This window comes from Caloenas nicobarica, chromosome 8, assembly GCF_036013445.1.
Source record: "Caloenas nicobarica isolate bCalNic1 chromosome 8, bCalNic1.hap1, whole genome shotgun sequence".
Lineage (NCBI taxonomy): Eukaryota > Metazoa > Chordata > Aves > Columbiformes > Columbidae > Caloenas > Caloenas nicobarica.
The window spans coordinates 13,603,792-13,623,790 of record NC_088252.1 but is presented as its reverse complement, the minus strand read 5'-3'; the positions used below and the strand labels follow the sequence as shown (position 1 = coordinate 13,623,790).

Here is a 19,999-nt window from a genome sequence, read left to right as displayed (position 1 = left end):
GCTCATCAGCTCTAACACCTACGCTTGGAGAAAGGATCAAAGAACGAGTGAGCCCTATACACTGCATGTACATTTCCAGTTAAAATGCCTGATTTCTAGGACCACTCAGTTTTGTTGCATCTACTTCATTTGATGGCTGACACAGTGAAAGGAGCAACTTCTAAATGCAATAAAATACAGACACTTCAAGGCAAGAGACAGAGAGAACAAGGCAGGCATAGGACTACGGCCACATCCAAAAGTCACTCCCGCTTGCCAAGAGGAGGGAAGTGTAGAGGAACCCAAGAAATCTAAGGCTACCAGCGGTACTGAATAAGCACTCTGAAAGAGAAGAATAATCCTCACCATGTAACATCCCCCAACTCAATTTTTCATTTCTTCCTGCATTATTTTGAAAGCAAAAACAAGGCAAAGCAAGGCTGTAAACAAACATACCTCTATAAAAATACACTGGACTGAAAAAAACCCTATATAATAGGACTATAATTATTTCAGTAAAAATAACTCCCTATTATATGTAGAGAACTCAGGGCTGGGAGGATTGGAAAGATACTGAAGGGTAGCACAGAACACCACATACTGACCTCTATCTCTCGGAGTTTGGCACGCTTTTCTTCACTCATTTCTGAATATTTGACTGATGACTTAGATTCGGGCATTTCTTCTTTAATGGGATTGGAATACATATGTTGCTCTTCTGACTTAGAACTCTGAGTGTCTTCCTCATCTTCACTTTCTTCTTCTTGACTTTACAGAAAACATGAAGAATTAACCAATATATATATTTAAGACAATTATCTGTTACAAAATTTACTACCTCTCCAACTTAAGTTTCTATGATTTGAAATCTATTAAGATGATATGTAAAAGTCTGCAACTACAAAACAGTCTCCATTTGTGAGACAGGTAACTTAATATTTTCATTTACTTAAATCATTAGGTTTTCTTACTCAGATGATACATACTTTTCATATACACAGCATGGAGAAGAATTCTTGAAATTTACAGTCACCAAATCCATATCTAACTCTGCTATAAAACAAGTCCCCTACCTCATCAAAATCTCTTTAAGAGCTGTAGTTGAGCTTTTCAGATACAGTAAGTTTTATAAAAGAATAAAATTTACTGCACTTTCGCATTTTGGAGACAAACCTGAGACCTGGCAGATATTCAAAATTATATTCCCAGACTGGCCACTAGAGTGCTGCCGTACTACATACGATGCAGTAAGATATTTACAGCATTACTAACAGACAATCCCAATCGCCTAAAGGACAAAGTAAAAGACTGCCCAAAACCAACAGATGCCATGGAGTCTATGAGCCTCCAAAGAAACATCTACATCAGAACAGTATCCACTGTGTTTGTCTCAAAAGGAAAAGGCAGAGGTTTAGATACATTCATACATATCTGACATCAAGATTTCTAAACTGTAAAATACCACCTGAGCTCTTACTATTTGACATTAAGTTATCAAATCAGCATCAATTTAAAGATTATGGTTAACAACTCTACCAAAAGGTGCAATTTATCATGTTAGAAAATAGCTATGAGGGCTGGAAGCACGCTGTACTAAGAACCCATTTTTTTCTCCATTTTCTTATTTTCTTACTCTCAAAATTTCATTTTTATTCTGCTCTTACAATAAATATATCTTTTATAGGGAGTTCCACAGACACTCAACCTTAGAGGCAGAAAATGTATATGTTTTCATCAGAATGAAAAAGTATTTACTTTTGAATTTCTTCCTCCTCAGATTCTTCATGTTGGTCAAAAAGCTCCCACTTAGAAGTAGTAACAGCTAGAAGAGACAATAAGATAATTGTAACAACAGAAAAAGTTACCGCTTAACCTGAAAAGTAGTATTGGTAGATATAAAGATTACAATGTGATAATATTTAGCAACATCTAGAACTTAATACAGACTTTCTATTTCATAGGAGTACTCAAAAATGCACATTATCCAAATATTTACTATTTACAGAGCTATTCACCTACACTGCATTTCATGTTTCACTAAATCCTTCAAAAGCAGCCAAATATTTGTCAGTTCATAAAATCTTATCCTCCAAACAAACATTTAGAAAGACTACCAACCACATACCCAGATTTTTTTTCAATATTTATTCTTAATGAACTGGAAATTGTTTTTAAAGGTTGGTAGGTTATTGAAGTAAAACAACAAAACCAGAATACATTCTTTCCTTCACTGGAGTTATAGCCAAAAAAAGAAGTTACAATTTAAAATCTTACCGTATTATTACAGAAATCATAGTAACACTTTTAAACAAATCAATTTAATATAATCATGAAACAGGTGACTTCAAGCTTCTGGGTTACTTTAGGGAAGTGTTTTATTTTAATATATACTTTGAAAACTAACCCTGAGCTTCCAGTTCAGATTCATCCACTGCTTCCCACTTTGAAGGGGCAACTTTAAATATTGGCTCATTCTTTTTTGGGTCTTCGGCTGTATCCACTGTTAGAGAAAGAGACACAGAGAAATCATTTCCAAAGCTCTTCAAAAGTTCAAATGAAAAATCATAATATACCAACCCGATTTAAATACTGAAGCACATCATACCATTTTATTATTTGCAAAGAAAAGAAATTGGGATTTGGAACCTGATGTGTGTAACACCAGAAGACACCTACTGTGTCCCTGAAGCGCTAACAATTTAAAAGCAGTTTTTAAATTAGTTCTTCTGAGAACAAATTGAAATGAATCAATTCAACATTTTGCAAAGCTACATGCTACATCATCAAAAATTAGAGATTCAAACTGAAAGTAAAGTTGAAACATTTCGTACAAGGAACTCCATCAAGATCGTCATCCAGCGATTTAATTGGGACTCCATCCAGATCATCAATAGGAGCAGCATCAATCGGAATTCCATCCACATCTTCTAGCGGAGCACCATCAAGCTCTTCCTCAATGGGAGCACCATCGAGATCATCTGGTACTTCCTGAAAGCAAATAATAATTATTTCAATAACAAATTACATTGCTTTTCTTTACTTCTCCAATTATTGATTCACTCATCTTTAAAGGAATAGTTTTAAAAATACCTAATATCCAAAAAACTCAACTTTACCAATTTTTGCTACCTAGTACAATTGCTTATTGCAGAGGAAAAATATGACAATATCCTCCTACAAAAAATTATAAGCAAGAACTTGGAATTTGTCCACAATGTACTGGAAGCTTTGCAATAACTATATTCAAAAAAAAGAGATATTAAGCTGAGGTTTAGCTCGAAATGAGCCAATTACAGACAGATAAATTATACTCACTAGACATGAAAGATTCCCTGAGAACCAGTAACCTGAACAACTGACAGAAATCAACTATTTAGCATTAATACAAATTTGAGGAACACACATAAGCAATAAATACACCTACATATTCTAACTTGTTAGGTACAGGCACTGTCCTTATATGTGCCCGCTCGCCCTGCTCTGCTGCCAAGGGAAAGCAGCTAACCTTCCAGTTCTACTGCAGGTCTCCCTCCTGCTGTTCCGAAAGGCATGTTTTCACAGAGTTACAAATTGAAGTTATCCTAAACATACATCCATTTATTAGCATTCACTGTCTTGATTCTCTTAAACAATATTTATACGTAACTGTAAACAGATCAGTACACGTTCACTCAGTGCTAATGGCATTCTAGAAATTTTAAGCATGGAGCTTCAAAATATTGAATAACAATTTATATGTGTCATTATGCAATAACTAAAACTCACTAAAAAAACCCAGACCAAGCCAAGATAAATGCTGTAGCACTAGAAAGTTTGCAAATTACTGCTCTAATACAACACAGCAAAGGTCCAAGTAGAATATCACCAGTGTAAATCACCTATCACAACCTTCCTCTCGAAGCAAGCTCAGATGGCTCTACTGCATCCAAGCGTGACACACACAAAAAGAACTGGACAATTCAGATAACCAGATGTCAAGCTACCTAGAATGCTTAGAAATTAAAACTAATGCCTGAAATTCTAACTCAAAACTCACAGACACATACTACAGAGTCTTTCCAATACAAAGGAAATACCTATTACTCCGCACTACTCCTCGCTCTGAAAGGGTTTCACAATTTAATCGCATCACAGCACCTGATTTACAAGCAATAAATGCATAAGCAGATTAAACAGTATTTGCATCTGAAAATATCTGTTACACCTGTATTTAGGAGCAATGATTCGGAGGAAAAAAAGGTTTATTCACCCTAACAGAGATATGAAAATAATGCTTGCCAGCCCTATTTTGTATTTACACATATGTCCTGACCATCTGCTGCCACCACTGCCATGGTCACTCACCTCTGTTTCTTTATCTTCCATGATATTTACAAGCCCCAAGAAAATATTCTGTAGTTTGATGAGAAATGGTTCTGGATAGATGGCCCAGTCCTCCCATGCTCGGAAGCATGTCATTACCCGTTGCTAGAAGCAATAGGAAAAAAAATGCTAAAATATTTGTATTAAGAAATTTTAAGTGATCGGAAATACACCACAGAGAACTGCTACTGTAGACAGCTACTCCTAAGTAGTTCCATAATAGAGTATATTACAATGTTACCATGCTGGGTGAGACTAGTAATTTTACAAAACTATGTATATAGGAAGTACTTTTTTTAAAAAAAAAAAAAAAAAAATCATTTAGTTTCATTTTCCCTTTAAATTCCTGTTATATTATCAATTTCAGCTGTACACAATTCCTATCCCAACGGTAAATTTTATTTTGCCCACGTGTTCAAAGCAGGTGTCTCTACTAAATGTAACAGCAAGTATCTTTCCCTTTCTAAAATAGAGTAACTAAAATTAACATGGGCTTACTCATATTATTTAGGTGAAATTATCTTCCCACTTTTACTTTTTGGTAGAAGTATATTTGAAATGATAGGCCTTCAGCTCAAGCTTGACACATTAAATGTAGCTGGAGAAGTAGCTATAAAAAAAAAAAGTCTACTGCCCGTTTTTACCATATAATGGAATAAACAGTTTAAAAATAGCAGATAACTAAAACTGATTCTCAGTCTAGAGCTACTGGGAGCAGAGAAGGTAGGACAGCCAGGATAAAGACCTTAATACGGAAAAACTAACTATACTGTAACCTTTGTATTTAAAGATTCTGCTTTAAAATAAAAGAAGAAAAAAATGTAGAGACATCTTTTAAACTACTCCTACATTTATACAGTCTAAAATTACATTTGGCCCTTTGACAGCAACCAAGAGGCTGATGTGGCCGCCAGTGAAAATGAGTTTGACACTCTTGTTTTAAACAGAAGAAAAGCCAGGCTGAGCATGAGAATGCTGAGAAGCCCAGCCCTTTAACTCAAAAATCACTCTCAACTACCCATGGTCAGCCAGCTTATTAGACCTCAAAAAATGAAGCCTAATTATCACCAAAATGTTAAAAAGTAACTTTATGTGGTTATGTTCAGCAGTTTCTTTTCACACTGAGGAGATCAAATTTATTTTTGAAACTGAAATATAGGTGGTCCAACAATAATCCAAAAGCTTGAAGGCCTTGTTTGCAATTCAAGTACTCAACAGATAACCTCTCAACTCCACAGCTGTACATCTACCAGCACACCTCAGCTGCTGGATGCTCATTTTCTTCCTTAATTTCAAGGCTATCTTTGCAAGACAGAAAAACTAAGGTTTGTTTTTAAAAAAAGGCTTAATTAGGAAGCTTGATGTTTAAACCACCTATCATAGTATGCAATCTCTTGTGCAGGATCATCTATTTATTCGACTTCTATGTCATGTAAATAACAATAAAATACATACCTTGAAATTTTCAGACTGTAAATGGCCTTGTATTGTACGGTAAGTAGCATTGAGATCAGAGAATATCTGACATAATTTTGTTTCAAAACTAGAATTAAACATATACATTTCTTTAGTTAAACTTTGCAACGTATGCTTTCTGGACATACATAATTCATGAAAATACCTGGGACACAGGACTCAAAAGCACAAGGTTCTGATCCCTATAGTAGCCATGAACTGAACTATAAAGCAAATATGATTACTACATGTTAAATCACCTTGGACAGCAACAGAACTGTGAAGGGAGATCTTCACATCTGCTGCCGTCTCTTTATACAGCCTGGAAAGACTGGAGGAGGATAAAAGGAGTTTTACAACCTTACATACAACAGAATAATTGTCTCAAAATTCAGTTTGTATTTTAAAAAAATTCTTAGTTATGTTTCCATTCTAATTTACTCAATGAGGCCCTCCATGACAGCACAGTAACAGCTGCCTAGCTTCTCTTGAGCTTCAATCAACATGCAAAAAATAAACTGGCACAGCAAAGACACACTGCAATGAGAAACATCATGTGCAATCACTAGAGTTTTGTAACATGCTGAATATTCCCCATCATGCCACCGTAACTTTAGAGAGACTCCAGGACACAGACACAATCACACATCTAACTAGGACAAAGACACTTTCCCTTCAATATTTTTCCTAAATTCTGCTCAGCACCCTAGAAATAAAGTACATAATCTCCTTCTGAGTTCTCTAAACTTGATGAAGAACTAGAAAAACATATTTTAATTAAAAAAAAAATGACAACTTCACATGGATTATTAGCTATACTGTACCTTGAATATTATTTACAGAGCCTCTTTCTGTAAAGAGGCTCATGAGTTATTCTCACCTCTCTGAGGTTCCATGTAAAATGGTCCCTTGCATAAGGCATATATACTTCTTTCTGCATTACAAAGTAATCCATCCTACGCACTAACATGCTACATCTTATACATTTTCATGAAAAGAGACATAAATATCAGTGTTGTAACAGTATCCTCACAGAAAAGTGTGAATTTCTCTACAACCACATGCACGCAGAGATGTACAAAACTGAATATAAGGATTTTTTTTTTTAATCATCAATAACCTAAAATATTACACTTACAATTTTCTATAGTAGGAAGCATTGGCAACTTTGGCTGAAGAGTTGTATAACACATCCGACACTAGATATAATCGTGCAATCTGCAATAGAGAATGTTTAAATTAAGCTAACTCTAGAGTTTAAATTATCCTTAAAATATATGCATTTTTCCAGAAAGAATATAAGACAAACTATCTAGAAGTATCAAATTAGAACTAAGCGTAACACAACCGCCACATTGTTAATAAACATGCTAAGAGGCAATTAGCCCAGTGTTATGCTACAATGTGATAGCCACTGTAACATGATATTACACAGTAGTACAAAGGACAGATCAGGGTATTCCAATTTTTATTTCCTTGTTTGAACAGACTATCCTGCTGTTTTCAGCTTCACAGTAAGGCAGAACATTGCTCAAAAGCAGGTTCAGAAAGAATAAAAATATATAACAAAATCCCACAGGAAAAATGCATCCTTAAATTCAAGCTCACGTTTTCATACAAAACCTCAATGCCATCTGAAACTTGTGAAATAATGCTTGTAAACTATATGCACAGGCTGCTAAGTGAGCTCTTCCCCCAAAATACAAGATTATAGAAAATCTCCACACCTTCTTAGGTAGAGGGGTCTTCAGAATGGACAATGATTCTGTAATGCAGTCCACAATTTCTTCAGCAGCTTCCGCATTATTTAGACAGAAAACCATTGCATCACCAATATCATTCTTCCGGGGTGTTAATCCACGCAGAATCTCCTCTAATTTGTCCCTCTGTCTGAAATGTCAGGAATTGTAATACTTTCACTATAAAATTAATAATACTTTGGGGAATTTCCCTTTAATGATGTTTCTGATTTTTCCACCTTCAGGACAAAAGCAATTTTAAATATTTTTACATTATGTTGCCAGAGTTTTTTCAGTGACTCATGGACATATGCATCCACATTATATAAATAAACAAAGTGCAAAAAATTCCCACTCAAGTCTGACTACATATAGAAACCAATGAAAAATAACAGAAACACTTAATGAAGCAGATCAGTACCTCTGGCAAAGTAAATATCTTTCTAGATTTAGTTTAAGCCTAAATCAAAATGGCTAAATCTAAAGCATGCAACTAATTTCTGCTGTGGAATAAGAAACATTAGAATTAAGAAAGCTAATATGAAGCAATTATTTCATGTTTTCGCTGACCTCCATACATGGAGAACATAACACTATCAAAATAGCAACTTTTTGAGCCTTTCAAAAAGATGTAAGAAATAAATTATGTACTTAAAATCTCCAGAACCATGACTGGTATCATAACTACAATGAAAAGAATAAAACAAGAAAAAAATCCCCCTGCTAAGCACACAGTTGGAACAATAATAGCAAAATTAAGAAAATAATTTATGTATTTCTACTGCCATAGCCATCCCTACCACACCTGGAATTCACAGCAAAGAACACTCACGATCTGTCTCTTCCTGCTTATTACCAACTGCCCCCAATTTTAATTTCTGATGAACAGCATCAGTAAGTTTAAAATCATAATAACTGTTTAGTTATTATGAGATGTTAACCATGCTGAGAAAGGTGCTATATATCCCCACCAGCAGACAGGAACAGAAAATGGCAAAAAACTCATCTTCCCAATCCCCTTCAACTAAATGGTTAGTAACAACTGGAATGAAAAGACTCATTGTTCAATGATGACAAATTAAACAAATCCCCAACATATTTAGCAACAAGTATCATCAAAAAAAGACTAACTGAAAAGTGCTGAGGTTAAGAGTTTCTAAGTAATACTATGACAAGCATGATAACATTTTAAGGATGACGTATTATAACCACAAAAACACGACAGGAGAAGAATAAGCAGATTAGCAGTTAAAACAGGACTATAAATTGATAGAAGTTCATACTCCTCCTTAAGTGCACCCTTCTTGTTCGGTTCCTCCACAAACGCTTCCGTTTCTTGCTCTTCTGACATCCCATGCAAGTACGGATTCAGTGGTGGTGGCCTCCAGAATGATCCATTTTTGAACATACGGAAGTCTTCTGTCCTCCACTTGGTTGGAGCATCTCCCTACAAAGAAACCAAGGTATTTTTATTTTGGTGGTTTTTTCTTTCATTATGCTTCAAGTTATGAATTGTCACTAAAATTCTACTTGCCTGAAGAATTGAATAAAGCTTCCATCTATAATACACATGGGCTGGAGTCTGGTTTTCAAATAAAAACCTAAACCAGAGAGCAAAGAAGAGGCACAAAGCATATTACAAATTATTTAAATGAATTAACAAAAAAATATAACAAAATCCTGTTCAGAATCCCACGTCACCTACCGAGTGAACTCAAGACAGCTAAAATCATGTACATGTCCGGCACCACTGTGCAGAACGAGCAACTGCTCCACGCACATACACATCCAACCCACAAAGCAGAGAGCAGAGCGGCACAAGGCGCCACATCTCTCAGAAGTTAGAAGCAGAACAAGAACAACTGTGCAGCCCCGCCGTAAAGCAGAAGAATCATCAGTGCAAAGAATCACTATGGGGGCAACTGCAATCTCCACGCAAGTGGTGCAGGAACTCACAGGTACACACCTGGGTTGCTCAGATCTAAATGACTCCAAGTTTTCCACCAGTAAATTGTCAGTCAGAGCTATGACAAGATGGGAGAGGGCCGGGGGACCAGCAGCCCATTTTTAATGGGCAGGATATTTTCACCTGCATATTTTCTCAATTTGGACATAAAAATCAAAATGAAGCACTTAACCTTACTGCAAGTGATACATTTTTAAAAGTTCATTGAGTATTTCCCTGGTTCCTTTTTTATTCCATTAATGACAAGAGCTAGAAATTCTCACAACTTCATTATGTCAGCTAAAATCTAATCCTTATTCCTACTGACATCAAAGAAAAATTACTCCCAGCTCTTGTTAAAGGTTAGAAATTAGGCTCCAGGAAGGCTGGACTTTATATTGAGATGGCCTGTTTGGAGGGGGGAATTTTTTTTTCTTTTTTTTTTTTTTTAAATGTATGCTACTGCTTCCACTGATGACTTTGAATCCCTCAGAAAAGTATATATTAAATGTTACTTGATTTATCTATTATCTATTTTTATATACATACAAATGTATTTTATAGTGGGTATATAGTATTTTTTTAACACGTACACACTAGTAACAACTGGAATAAAAGTGCAGTCTTAGTAAAAAGATACCATCAGTATTTGTACAATTGTAAAATGCAAAATATTAGCAGCAGTGAAAATACTTAGCACTATTTCAAATTGAAGCAAAGTAATAAGCACCTGAACATTGGATTGTTGATTTCTCGGTTCATGATCATGGCTTCAAACATAGGCCCTTCCCGTACCACAAACTCTATCATTCGATGTATCAAAGCGAGCAAATTCCTACAACAACAACACAGTTAAAGAAAAATTGATTCAGACCTAACACTATATAAAACTACACTCCACCTAAGACACTACAACTGTGCAGGAGATTATTTTGCTGCCTTGTTAAGAAAACGGTATAAAAGATAAGGTAACATGGAACATATTATAGCCTTGCACCATAGACACGGGCATTCTAAAATAACGACATGCCTAGGAGTGGTGGAGTAAGAATTTAAGAGGAGACCTCATTCCTGAATTTCCACGGCTTAGCCTACAACCATCTCTTGCTTAGCAGAAGCTTAATAGTCTTTATACTTAAAAATAGGCAACAGAACACCAAAGTACAACTAACTATCAAAAACTAAGCCCTCATCTAAATTGCCTAGAACTAAGACCAAAGTGTCAGCTAAAGTTCTACAGACAAGCAAGTGGCTGAATATTATGCCCCAAATTAAACACACATATTTTGACTATTCAACAGAAACTGCACTCATCTTTCAAACTATTCAAGTATGAAAGGAAAAGCAAAATAGCCTTCTGGATGCCAAAACAGGCAACAGTTTTATTAAATTTAGAGAACCTCTTTTTAGTCAAGACTCAACTACAGGCATAGAACAAAAGTGTCCATCATTTTGTGTCATACCATCCAATGTTTCCTCCTTCATACACTCAAATGAACCAAATCACAATTTAAAAAAAAATTAAAAATCTGTATTCATTTCATTCAGCACTACATCCTGAGACAGGCAAGAAGCAGATGTGAAGTGCATGTTTTTCAAGCCAAATCTGAAAATGCAAAGCCACTTATAAGCTTGCTAACAGGAGACAGTCATCTAAGCTTGTAAAAAATAGTGATCTTTGGTTTCCAATCTCTTGGGAGTTTTTTTGGAAACAGGATCCTGAATTTTCAAATATAAATTACCTACATATATCAAAAGCTTCACAGCCCGTGTCCTTTGAATGTGATGCAAACAAAAATACAGATTTTTACATTTTAAAATTTATTTTCTTAGATCTAACAAATGGATATCGGTTCTTTACATGGATCTCATTAGATTTCCTTTCAGCAATTTTGTAAAGATTTAAGTTCAAAAACTGTTACATTGAAAAGCTACGGAATTTTCTTCTTAGTGAGGTGATAATTTTCTACCATGACTATTCAATGATCTGCCACAGCTATAATGCAGACAAAAAAAATTCAACTTAAAAACAGTAATAAAAACCTGCCCCTGCCATTTGCAAACTGAGAAAATGTTCTGGTTTATACCAGCTAGCATTAAATCTACATTTGCCTCAAATATTACACAAAAAAGCCCACAGCTACCTACAGCTCAGTTTTCTTGTTTGCTTTTTATAATCCCAGAAACATTGTAAAGAGGACATATTCACAATAATATCGTAGCCATTTTATTTAATGTAGTGTTCTGAAAGTCTAAATAGCAAGATTGTTCTTATATGAACTGTATTTGAAAACATCGGTATGAAAATAATTTGCAATTAGCTTTCAAGCCTCTGAGATATTACGCCGTCCATTTATTTTAAGGCAAGCTCAATGTGATCATTTCTGGCTTCCTGCAGAACAATGCCATTGGTTTTAATTGAATTTTTCTTTCATCAAGTAAAATAAAGTTGCATAAGAGCAGCTTATGCTTGAACACCCACTTTGGAAAGACCTCAGATGTAGGAAAAGATTCAGTACATTCTATATGTGAAAGAGGGTGTTCCACGCATTTCAGTATACAAGACATGACTACTTGAAAATGAATTTCTCAGAAAAAATTTGATCGTGTATATTCAAGGTCTTCTGCTTAGTAAATGCTAAGAAGCAAGAGATGTTAAAAACTGGTATTGAAAATTTTCAAACAAAGGAGAATTAAATGTATTACCCACTGAAATCAAGCAAATTTTTTGCACAATGTGATGCACTGTATAATAGTCTTAGCAGCTGTCATTAGCATCTTTGGAAGTCACCAGGAAAGAAAAATTAAAAGTATTTTCAAATACAATTCAATTAACATGAGCTTTTCTTATCCTACAAGCTTTCAAAATGCTACAGTAAATAAAATGGAAACACAATTTTCTCTGAAAGTTAATTGCTCTGCATGCACTGCGCAGTTTTACAAGTACTTGTTCCGCTACTCCATGTTTCTCAAATCAAGACTCCTCCTGGTCACCCTAATTATTAATGTCTCTACCAAACAAAAATTGTACTGTCCTAAAATTCCATCAAAAATACTAGTGCACTTGAGCATCTACTGACAAATTTATCTACTACTATGACTAGTTTCACTATGACTTCCCCCCCACACACACGCAAAAAAAAAAGGAAAAAGGGACTTTGTGACAATTAAAAGTGTAGTAAAAAAGATGACAGTTTTAAGTGCATTATTTTAAAATGCCATTTAGCTTAAGTTGGCCAACAAAAAAAGTTTTTCAGTTATAATAAAACCACATTTATTGGAGCCGATCGTACCAATGTCTGGTCAAAAACTGTATACTTTCCCAATCCATCCCATGATGTTTTCCTGGTCCCCCGCTGCCGCAGACAGTTCAGCTGGTGTTGCTCACCAAGGCCAATGTCAAAGAGAATTTGGTAGTCTTTTGTGCTTATTTACTTTTAAAACAGTGTTGTGTTCCTATGTTTGGGAAAAGGTTTTAGCTTAACTGAGCAAGAGTGTACCTATACTAGTGTGAAGGTAAGAGCACTGATTGGGACCAGAATGTAAAAAATATCCTTGTAATAGAGAACTACCTTTTTCCGCAACCAAAATAACTAACTGTTGCACATTAAAAACCAAACAAACAACAAAAAAAGCCCCCCACAAAAAAACCAACCCCACACACAGAAATCAAAACCAATTTTTAACTGAATTGGTTACAAACTGTACAAATAAGAATAATAATTTTAAAAACACAAACAACCCCACAGCACTACACTAGAGACAGCTGCATCCCAGCTGTGAAGTACTCGGAGGTTTACGTCAGGACTTACACAGTGTCTAAGCTGAGCAACTTCACCCTAGCATTCACCAGGTGACTTCATTACGCTGAAACTAGTGCTCAAGTTCAATGCAAAAGATAATTACTTAAATCTATCCTCAGTAAAAAGGGTTATTAAGATAAGAAAGGATAAGAAGACTATAAAACACACACATTTCTCTCAAGCGTCATGAAAGAACCATTGCTCAGTCAAGCCATTACCTTTTCCTCAACATCACCATTTTTCTTTAAAATTCCGAAGTGGAAATTTTCTATATTTAGATCAGTAATAATAAAGAAAAACATGTACCTTTCTGTTGGGATAACCACTTTGACTATGGCTTGCGACAGAGTCTGTATATGAAGTCACATCAGATAATAAACATAGAATATGTGAGTATTGTTAACAAGTAACAAGCAAAAATATACATATGCAATGAAAATACTACACATCTATCACAAGTTTTGCAGGCAATCACTGCTGTGAAGTTACAACTAAGCAATTACACAAAATGCAAATGGTTGTGTCAGTGAACCATAAAGGTTCACTAATTGCAAAGTATCAGAACATTCCTGTCAGAATGTACATTGATGCACTGAATAGGTACTACGCTGAATATCATTAAGAAAGAGCTTCTTAAATTTATGAAAAGATTCTAAACTATTTGACTTGGATCAAGTTGGTATTACTTTATTCCCAAGTCTTACAAAAATAGCCCTAATATTTAAGTGTCATTCAAAGAATCAACAAATTCTTACAAATGTAAATCAAGTTGGTTTGTGATTACAAGATACTTACCCTTTTAAACAGCTAATATTGCAGAAAAAGAGTTTGAAAACTGACTCCATAAGTAGCATAAAATACTTACTCAATGTCCAGATTAATTAGCTTCTACACAAAATATATCAACTCCTCTAGTGTAAAAAAATAATGCTACCCAAATTAAAATGTAGTATTTTCTCTAAAGGAAACAATTTAGATACTGCAATATGGCAGCCAACAAAAGGGGGGGACGTAGGAGAAAAAAATCCAGGGAGCCTGGAGGGGGAAAATGATAGCCAGATTGGAAGCAGCACTAAAATAAATCAAGACCCGATATACTGTACCCTAACAACGACATGAAACAGAACTTCAGGAATTAGGTAGGTTCCCTTGGGCTACAGCAAGGAGCCAGGGAGTTTGTACACTAAGGGCTGCCAAAGTCAGCCTGAGCAATGCAAATACATGGAGCCATTGAAATACTGTCACAGATGTAGCATTTAACAGTGCGATATGGCCCAGGGTACTGTAAGTTACCTTCTCAAAATCTTCCTTGTTTTTTGGTGGCGGTAACATTGGAGCATTAGGATTCTTCAATCTCTCTCTAGGCTGGGCATTAAAAGGCAGTCCTGACGGAGGAGGCGGAAGGGTGTGCTCCATCATAGAAGGCGGAATGTATATTGGATGTGGTGGTATAGGTACGGCTTTGCCCCAGCCTAGCTTCATTTCAAACGACATGATCATCTTGCCTGAAAAAACGACACAAAAAAACCAAAACCACCATTCTGTTACAAATTGGTTCTGCATCGCTCAACATTTCTCCATGCCAGTATAGCATTTAGGTTTGCCTGCCACCATGTACTTTTTGCTTACATTGCTGATTAACGTATCACATCTATCAGACTACATGATGTGCAAATTAAAGCCTATTACACGACATATTTTATTCATCTTCCCCAATGTACATTTTCAGGTGACTACAACTACTTGAATTGCTGGGGGGAAAAAAAATATAAAACTTTTGATATACAGCACATCAGAATTAACAGAGTAATTTTTAAATGACATTATTCCTGCACTTCAATTCTTCAAAATGTTTTGTTCATAATAAGAAATTCCAAATTCTGCTAGTCAATCCAAACGTAATAACCAATTAGACTTCTACATATTGTAAGCCTACTTACTAACAGTCCTTAGTAAAGGACCATTTTGAGTAAGTGATGCAAGGATAACCTTTCACTTTCTATTATTTTTGTCGAGGATGCTGATTTTTGATTTTCAGGCTCTTCCTGAACTTTGAGGACATAGCTTTCTTCACTATGTAAGATTTTTTTTTCTTTTTTTTCAAATTAAAGATAGACAAGATAGTGCATATGCAAAATTACATGTCTGGTGTAGTACAGTTATCTCTTCAGTATTAGGAATTTAGCCATTATTGAAAATAATATATTTATAACCAATTATTGATTATATACTGTGCACTAGTTAAAATTTACCCACAAAAAAAAATACACTAGAACTACTAGAACTAATAGTTTCCTTCTTAAAATAGTCTGTTTAAAGAGAAGAGATTACCAAACATTATCTCTTGCTCACATTTTCAGAACAGTCCGAAATTTCACATCTTTACCCACAGCAAAAGCCAGCACTGCTCCCAGCCCTGGGGTAGCTGTAGTTTGATGACATTCAGCTGACAGTAAAACAGCGCAAACCAAAAGCACTGCCAGTGTGGTGTCTACTGGAGTTACAGCACATCTACCACTAGCCTGATTAAACAACTTGAAGATATGCTTACAGTTATTCCTCAATGATAATTACAATTCCAAACTGAGAAACCTGTTTACCATTTAAATTCTTTAATGCTCTTTCAGCATCTCTCCTGTTCATAAAGGCAACAAAGCCACAATTTCTTTCTCTTGCTCTTTCTTCATCCGTTCTTGGCCACATAATTTTAACACTTGCTAATGGTCCAAAGCGTCCAAATTCTTGACATAACATCTCTTCATTCATCTGCATAAAAAGGGTAAAAATTAGCATCTTGCTACTGTATTTCTAAGATACTCATTCATATTATTTCCAAATGTCAAGATTTTAATTTTTTTAGTTTCTTGAAAAACAACACTTCACTGATACCTCCCTCAATGCGATCCACTGCAAAAATAACAATTTTTTTAAATTGCATTTTAAACTGAGCATGCTCAAATTTTTGAGATACGATCCACCTTGCACAGAGCTATCCATGGAAAAATAATTTTAACTGAGCATTTTTGCTTCTAGTAATTGGTAGTCTAAACCTTAACTTTCGCAGCATCATGTACAGAGCATTTATTCAAATGAACACGGTCATCAGTTGTACCTAGTATGTGTGTTTAAACATGTGTGTATGGTTTAAAAAAAAAGTGGCGGGGGGGGGGAAATTGCCACTGGAAAACAATTCAGCTGGACCCAAACATACCAACACTGCACTTTACTCCTTGGCTCCAAACTTACTTGAGGATTGATGTTTCCAAGATATAAATTTGTTGTGCTTGGATCTCCAACATCATGTGACCCTGGGGCATAATCATCCAGAACTACAATCATGGAGAGAAAAAAAAAAGGCAACAAGAAAAAAGTCATAATACTTGCTACACATTTAAGTGACAATATTATATTGCATGAGAAAAGAATCTATATTACCACCAGATGATCTGTTTCTTCTTGAAGGAGCATCCACTGAATAAATAGAAGAAAAAAAATACATATATATAGTTTAGTCTGCAAATTTTGTAACCCAAACAAACATAAAAAACCAGCATCTACTCACTTGAACGACGCTGGCCATCTGAATCTGACTGGGGTGGTTCAAAACGACTCAATCTACCTTTTGTTTTATGTCTTTCATCACGTTCCTCTTGTATCCTGCAAAACAAGCTTAACGTAAGTAACAACTTCATACTATTTTGAGGTTTTTTTATTCTAAAATTTTCAATTAACATTAGAAATATGAGAATTTTAATATTAAACAATGGACTTGTTAAAAATTTCAAATTGCCAGTGTGTTCAAATTTCTATTTAATCAACTGGGATATATCTCCCAGCATTACTCTAGCTGCATGCTTCCTCATTCGTGCTGTCAGGGTGTTTGAATCTCAAACAGAATTGACTTAGTTTGAGACGTGGTTTACAAGACCAGAAATAAGAACTGTGCTCTGAAAAAGCGACCCAAATTCTACATCCAACTGCCAGAAATCCACTGACTGTTCAGATGACTCTTCAAGATGTGCACAACTCCTCAGTGTCTATTTCTCCTCCCACCTTTTCTAAGCCTTATTCACGTGGGTTGTCACCTTGTAAGGTGACACACACCTCCGTATGACCACTTCCAGAACATATAGGACCTCATCTCAGTTTGTACCGCTGAGGATAGTACTCATACAAGTAACTATGTGGTTCTTTGTAGTTTGGCCTTAAATCCCGGTGCAAAGATATCATGTGCCAAGAATACGAGGCTGTCAATTCAATTCATTTACATCAACTAACGAACAGACAGCAATTAAGTTCACACACTACTCACGAGAGCCATTTATGGATTTATAATGCAGTACCTGTTGTCTTCTAATGCATACAGATTATTTTGTTTTCCATCTCTAATATCAGGGCAAATACATAGCACTCACAGTTACACTCAATACATGTGCTGCTCTTCCTGTTGTATAACACATTCAAAAGTGAACGAATACGGGTTTTGAAGCATTATTCAGCTTGTTTTTAAAATCATGCAAGCTGAAATACACCTCTAAACTTTAATTACAAGTCTTATTTCTGCTTTAATACAAAAGCTCAACCTCATACTATAATTCCTCCATAAATAGTTTTAAGGACACTGACAAAAGTTTTTATTCTCCAAGTCTGATACACATTTCAATTTGCTACCAATCTCTTTGGTACATCTCCATAAAGAGAAGAGTGAACACCAAACACCTGAACATCCTCATACACTACAGTATCTACTTGTCTTACTGTACCTTCACTAACTTTAACAATGTGTGAGACCACATTAACAAGAGTTCTCATTTACAGACTCACACTTGCTAATTTATAACAGAATTGCATCCCAAGTTCCATTTCTAAGTAACATACTGAGAGCTGTCAAAGAAACAAACCTAGGTTTCCATTTTTTTATCCTGGTAGATTGCTGGTTGATTCAATCACCAAAGCTTCTAGTCACAACAAAGTGATCCAAAAATCAGCTTAGGTAGATTTGGAAACATCGCCAGTCATCCACTTATTGGCATCTCTCAAATACTTCAGGCATTTATATGCTGTTTTTTGGCTAATTGCTCTGGATATTCTTCTGCTTAGGAAGGCAGTACCAAACCGCTTCAGAGGTCACAATCAAATCTCTCTGACACGCAAAGAAATCCATTCATTTCAACAGAAAAAGATTTAAGCCAGCATACTGGTCTTTTTTGGTTTCTTTTTTAATAATTTTCTAGACTCTGGTTGATGGTACATTTCAAAACAGAAGTTCTTTTCAGCGATAGTGGTAAACACATCCTATCACCAATCAGCATAAGAAAGGGCAGAAGTATCAGGAAACACCAGAGAAATCATTATAGATGGCAAATGATTATCCAGACAAATCACACATACCTATAACAAGCATCTACCAGCATGGGTTCGTGCTATGTTTAATTATCATTGCCACTGTTAATTAAGCCATACCACTCCACAAACACTTGGGGAGAAAAAAGAAAAACAAACAAACAAACAAACAAACAAAAAAAACCCCACAACACAAAACAAAACACCACACTACTTTGGAAAACAGCTTAGCAAGAATGTCCTAATTATTGCCTGTAAATACAAGTTAAAAACCTTGCATCTTCTTTATTTACAGTAAAAATTAGTTCAACTTACTGCTTTAGTTCTTCTTTAAAAAGTTCCAAATTGCTCTTTTTCTTTTCCTTCTCTCCTTTCTTCAAAGGCTGAAATTAAAGATATATCGGGCGATATTTCAGCAGATAAAATGAAACAAAATTAAAAATTATACATATATCACAAAATTGTAGATAATTTCCATGCATATTTTACCCACAGCTTTCAAACCAATAAACTACAGGAGGAAAAAAAAAAAAAAAAAAAAAACAGACTTGAAAACATTAAGACTGAGTGCTATCAAACACAAAGCTAGAAAATACACAATTAAAGATAGCTTAAACTTAACTTTGTTACTTCTCATTACAATGCATGTGTGATCAAACACTCTCTCCACAACACACATATTTAAAATATCTGTGATGTATTTTCTCAGTTGGTTCCACTTAGAAACTGACTACACCCCTAGCAAACCCCCATGCTCTAATTAAACTGATATGTGTGTACATATATATGTAAATTACTTTACATATATATATTTTTTTTAATTGTTTTATCCACAGACAAACATTCTATGTGAAAATAATTTCCTTCTCTTGCTTCCTTCAGGATACAAATACAGGCCTGAAGAAACAGTTACTCTAAATAGTTCAAGGTCCTCAGAAAAAACTCTTGAATGACAAAAAATATGGATATTGTAATACTACTTTTTTTTTTACTGTAACATATGCACCTTAACTAACTCATGTGAACGCTTAAGTTCAACACATTGCTTTTACATAATCAAATTTAAATGAAAACGTTTCCAATAGGCAGACATACAAAATATTTGTGTTACACACTACAGCTTTGGAAAAACTGGACTTCCTACTCACCCCAGGCAAAGTTGTTTGTTTGTTTTTGTTTTTGGGGATGGTCTGCCAAATAAATAAAATCATTTTTACCTCATTATCTTCAATCACCATTGGACAGGGCAAGTGAGTAAACTGATTGCATTACTTGATAAGTAATTCTGACAAATTTGAAAAGCAGTAATATTCTTACAGTACAAATACTTTCATATGACAGAACATAGCTCAGCATAACAAAAACCACTACAA

The 19,999-nt window shown here is 35.1% G+C and overlaps 1 protein-coding gene across 2 annotated transcripts in view; it reads right to left on the bottom strand.

The window, feature by feature from the left end:
* The window catches only part of U2SURP (U2 snRNP associated SURP domain containing), a 46,313-nt gene that overhangs the window by 12,100 nt on the left and 14,214 nt on the right, over window positions 1-19,999 (bottom strand). The window contains exons 6-24 of one of the 2 annotated variants that reach the window (XM_065640055.1): window positions 19,775-19,816; window positions 18,942-19,009; window positions 16,846-16,940; window positions 16,719-16,754; window positions 16,530-16,612; window positions 15,884-16,049; window positions 14,577-14,788; window positions 13,590-13,633; window positions 10,211-10,315; window positions 9,070-9,136; window positions 8,819-8,982; window positions 7,524-7,686; window positions 6,935-7,014; window positions 5,797-5,884; window positions 4,324-4,446; window positions 2,811-2,967; window positions 2,384-2,479; window positions 1,735-1,801; window positions 585-747 (exon numbers count right to left, since the gene is read on the bottom strand). In XM_065640055.1, coding sequence (XP_065496127.1) covers window positions 585-747; window positions 1,735-1,801; window positions 2,384-2,479; window positions 2,811-2,967; window positions 4,324-4,446; window positions 5,797-5,884; window positions 6,935-7,014; window positions 7,524-7,686; window positions 8,819-8,982; window positions 9,070-9,136; window positions 10,211-10,315; window positions 13,590-13,633; window positions 14,577-14,788; window positions 15,884-16,049; window positions 16,530-16,612; window positions 16,719-16,754; window positions 16,846-16,940; window positions 18,942-19,009; window positions 19,775-19,816 — 2,019 coding nt within the window. Of the gene's footprint in view, window positions 1-584; window positions 748-1,734; window positions 1,802-2,383; window positions 2,480-2,810; window positions 2,968-4,323; window positions 4,447-5,796; window positions 5,885-6,934; window positions 7,015-7,523; window positions 7,687-8,818; window positions 8,983-9,069; window positions 9,137-10,210; window positions 10,316-13,589; window positions 13,634-14,576; window positions 14,789-15,883; window positions 16,050-16,529; window positions 16,613-16,718; window positions 16,755-16,845; window positions 16,941-18,941; window positions 19,010-19,774; window positions 19,817-19,999 lie in introns of those variants that run through there. The other variant, XM_065640056.1, reaches the window with a different exon arrangement.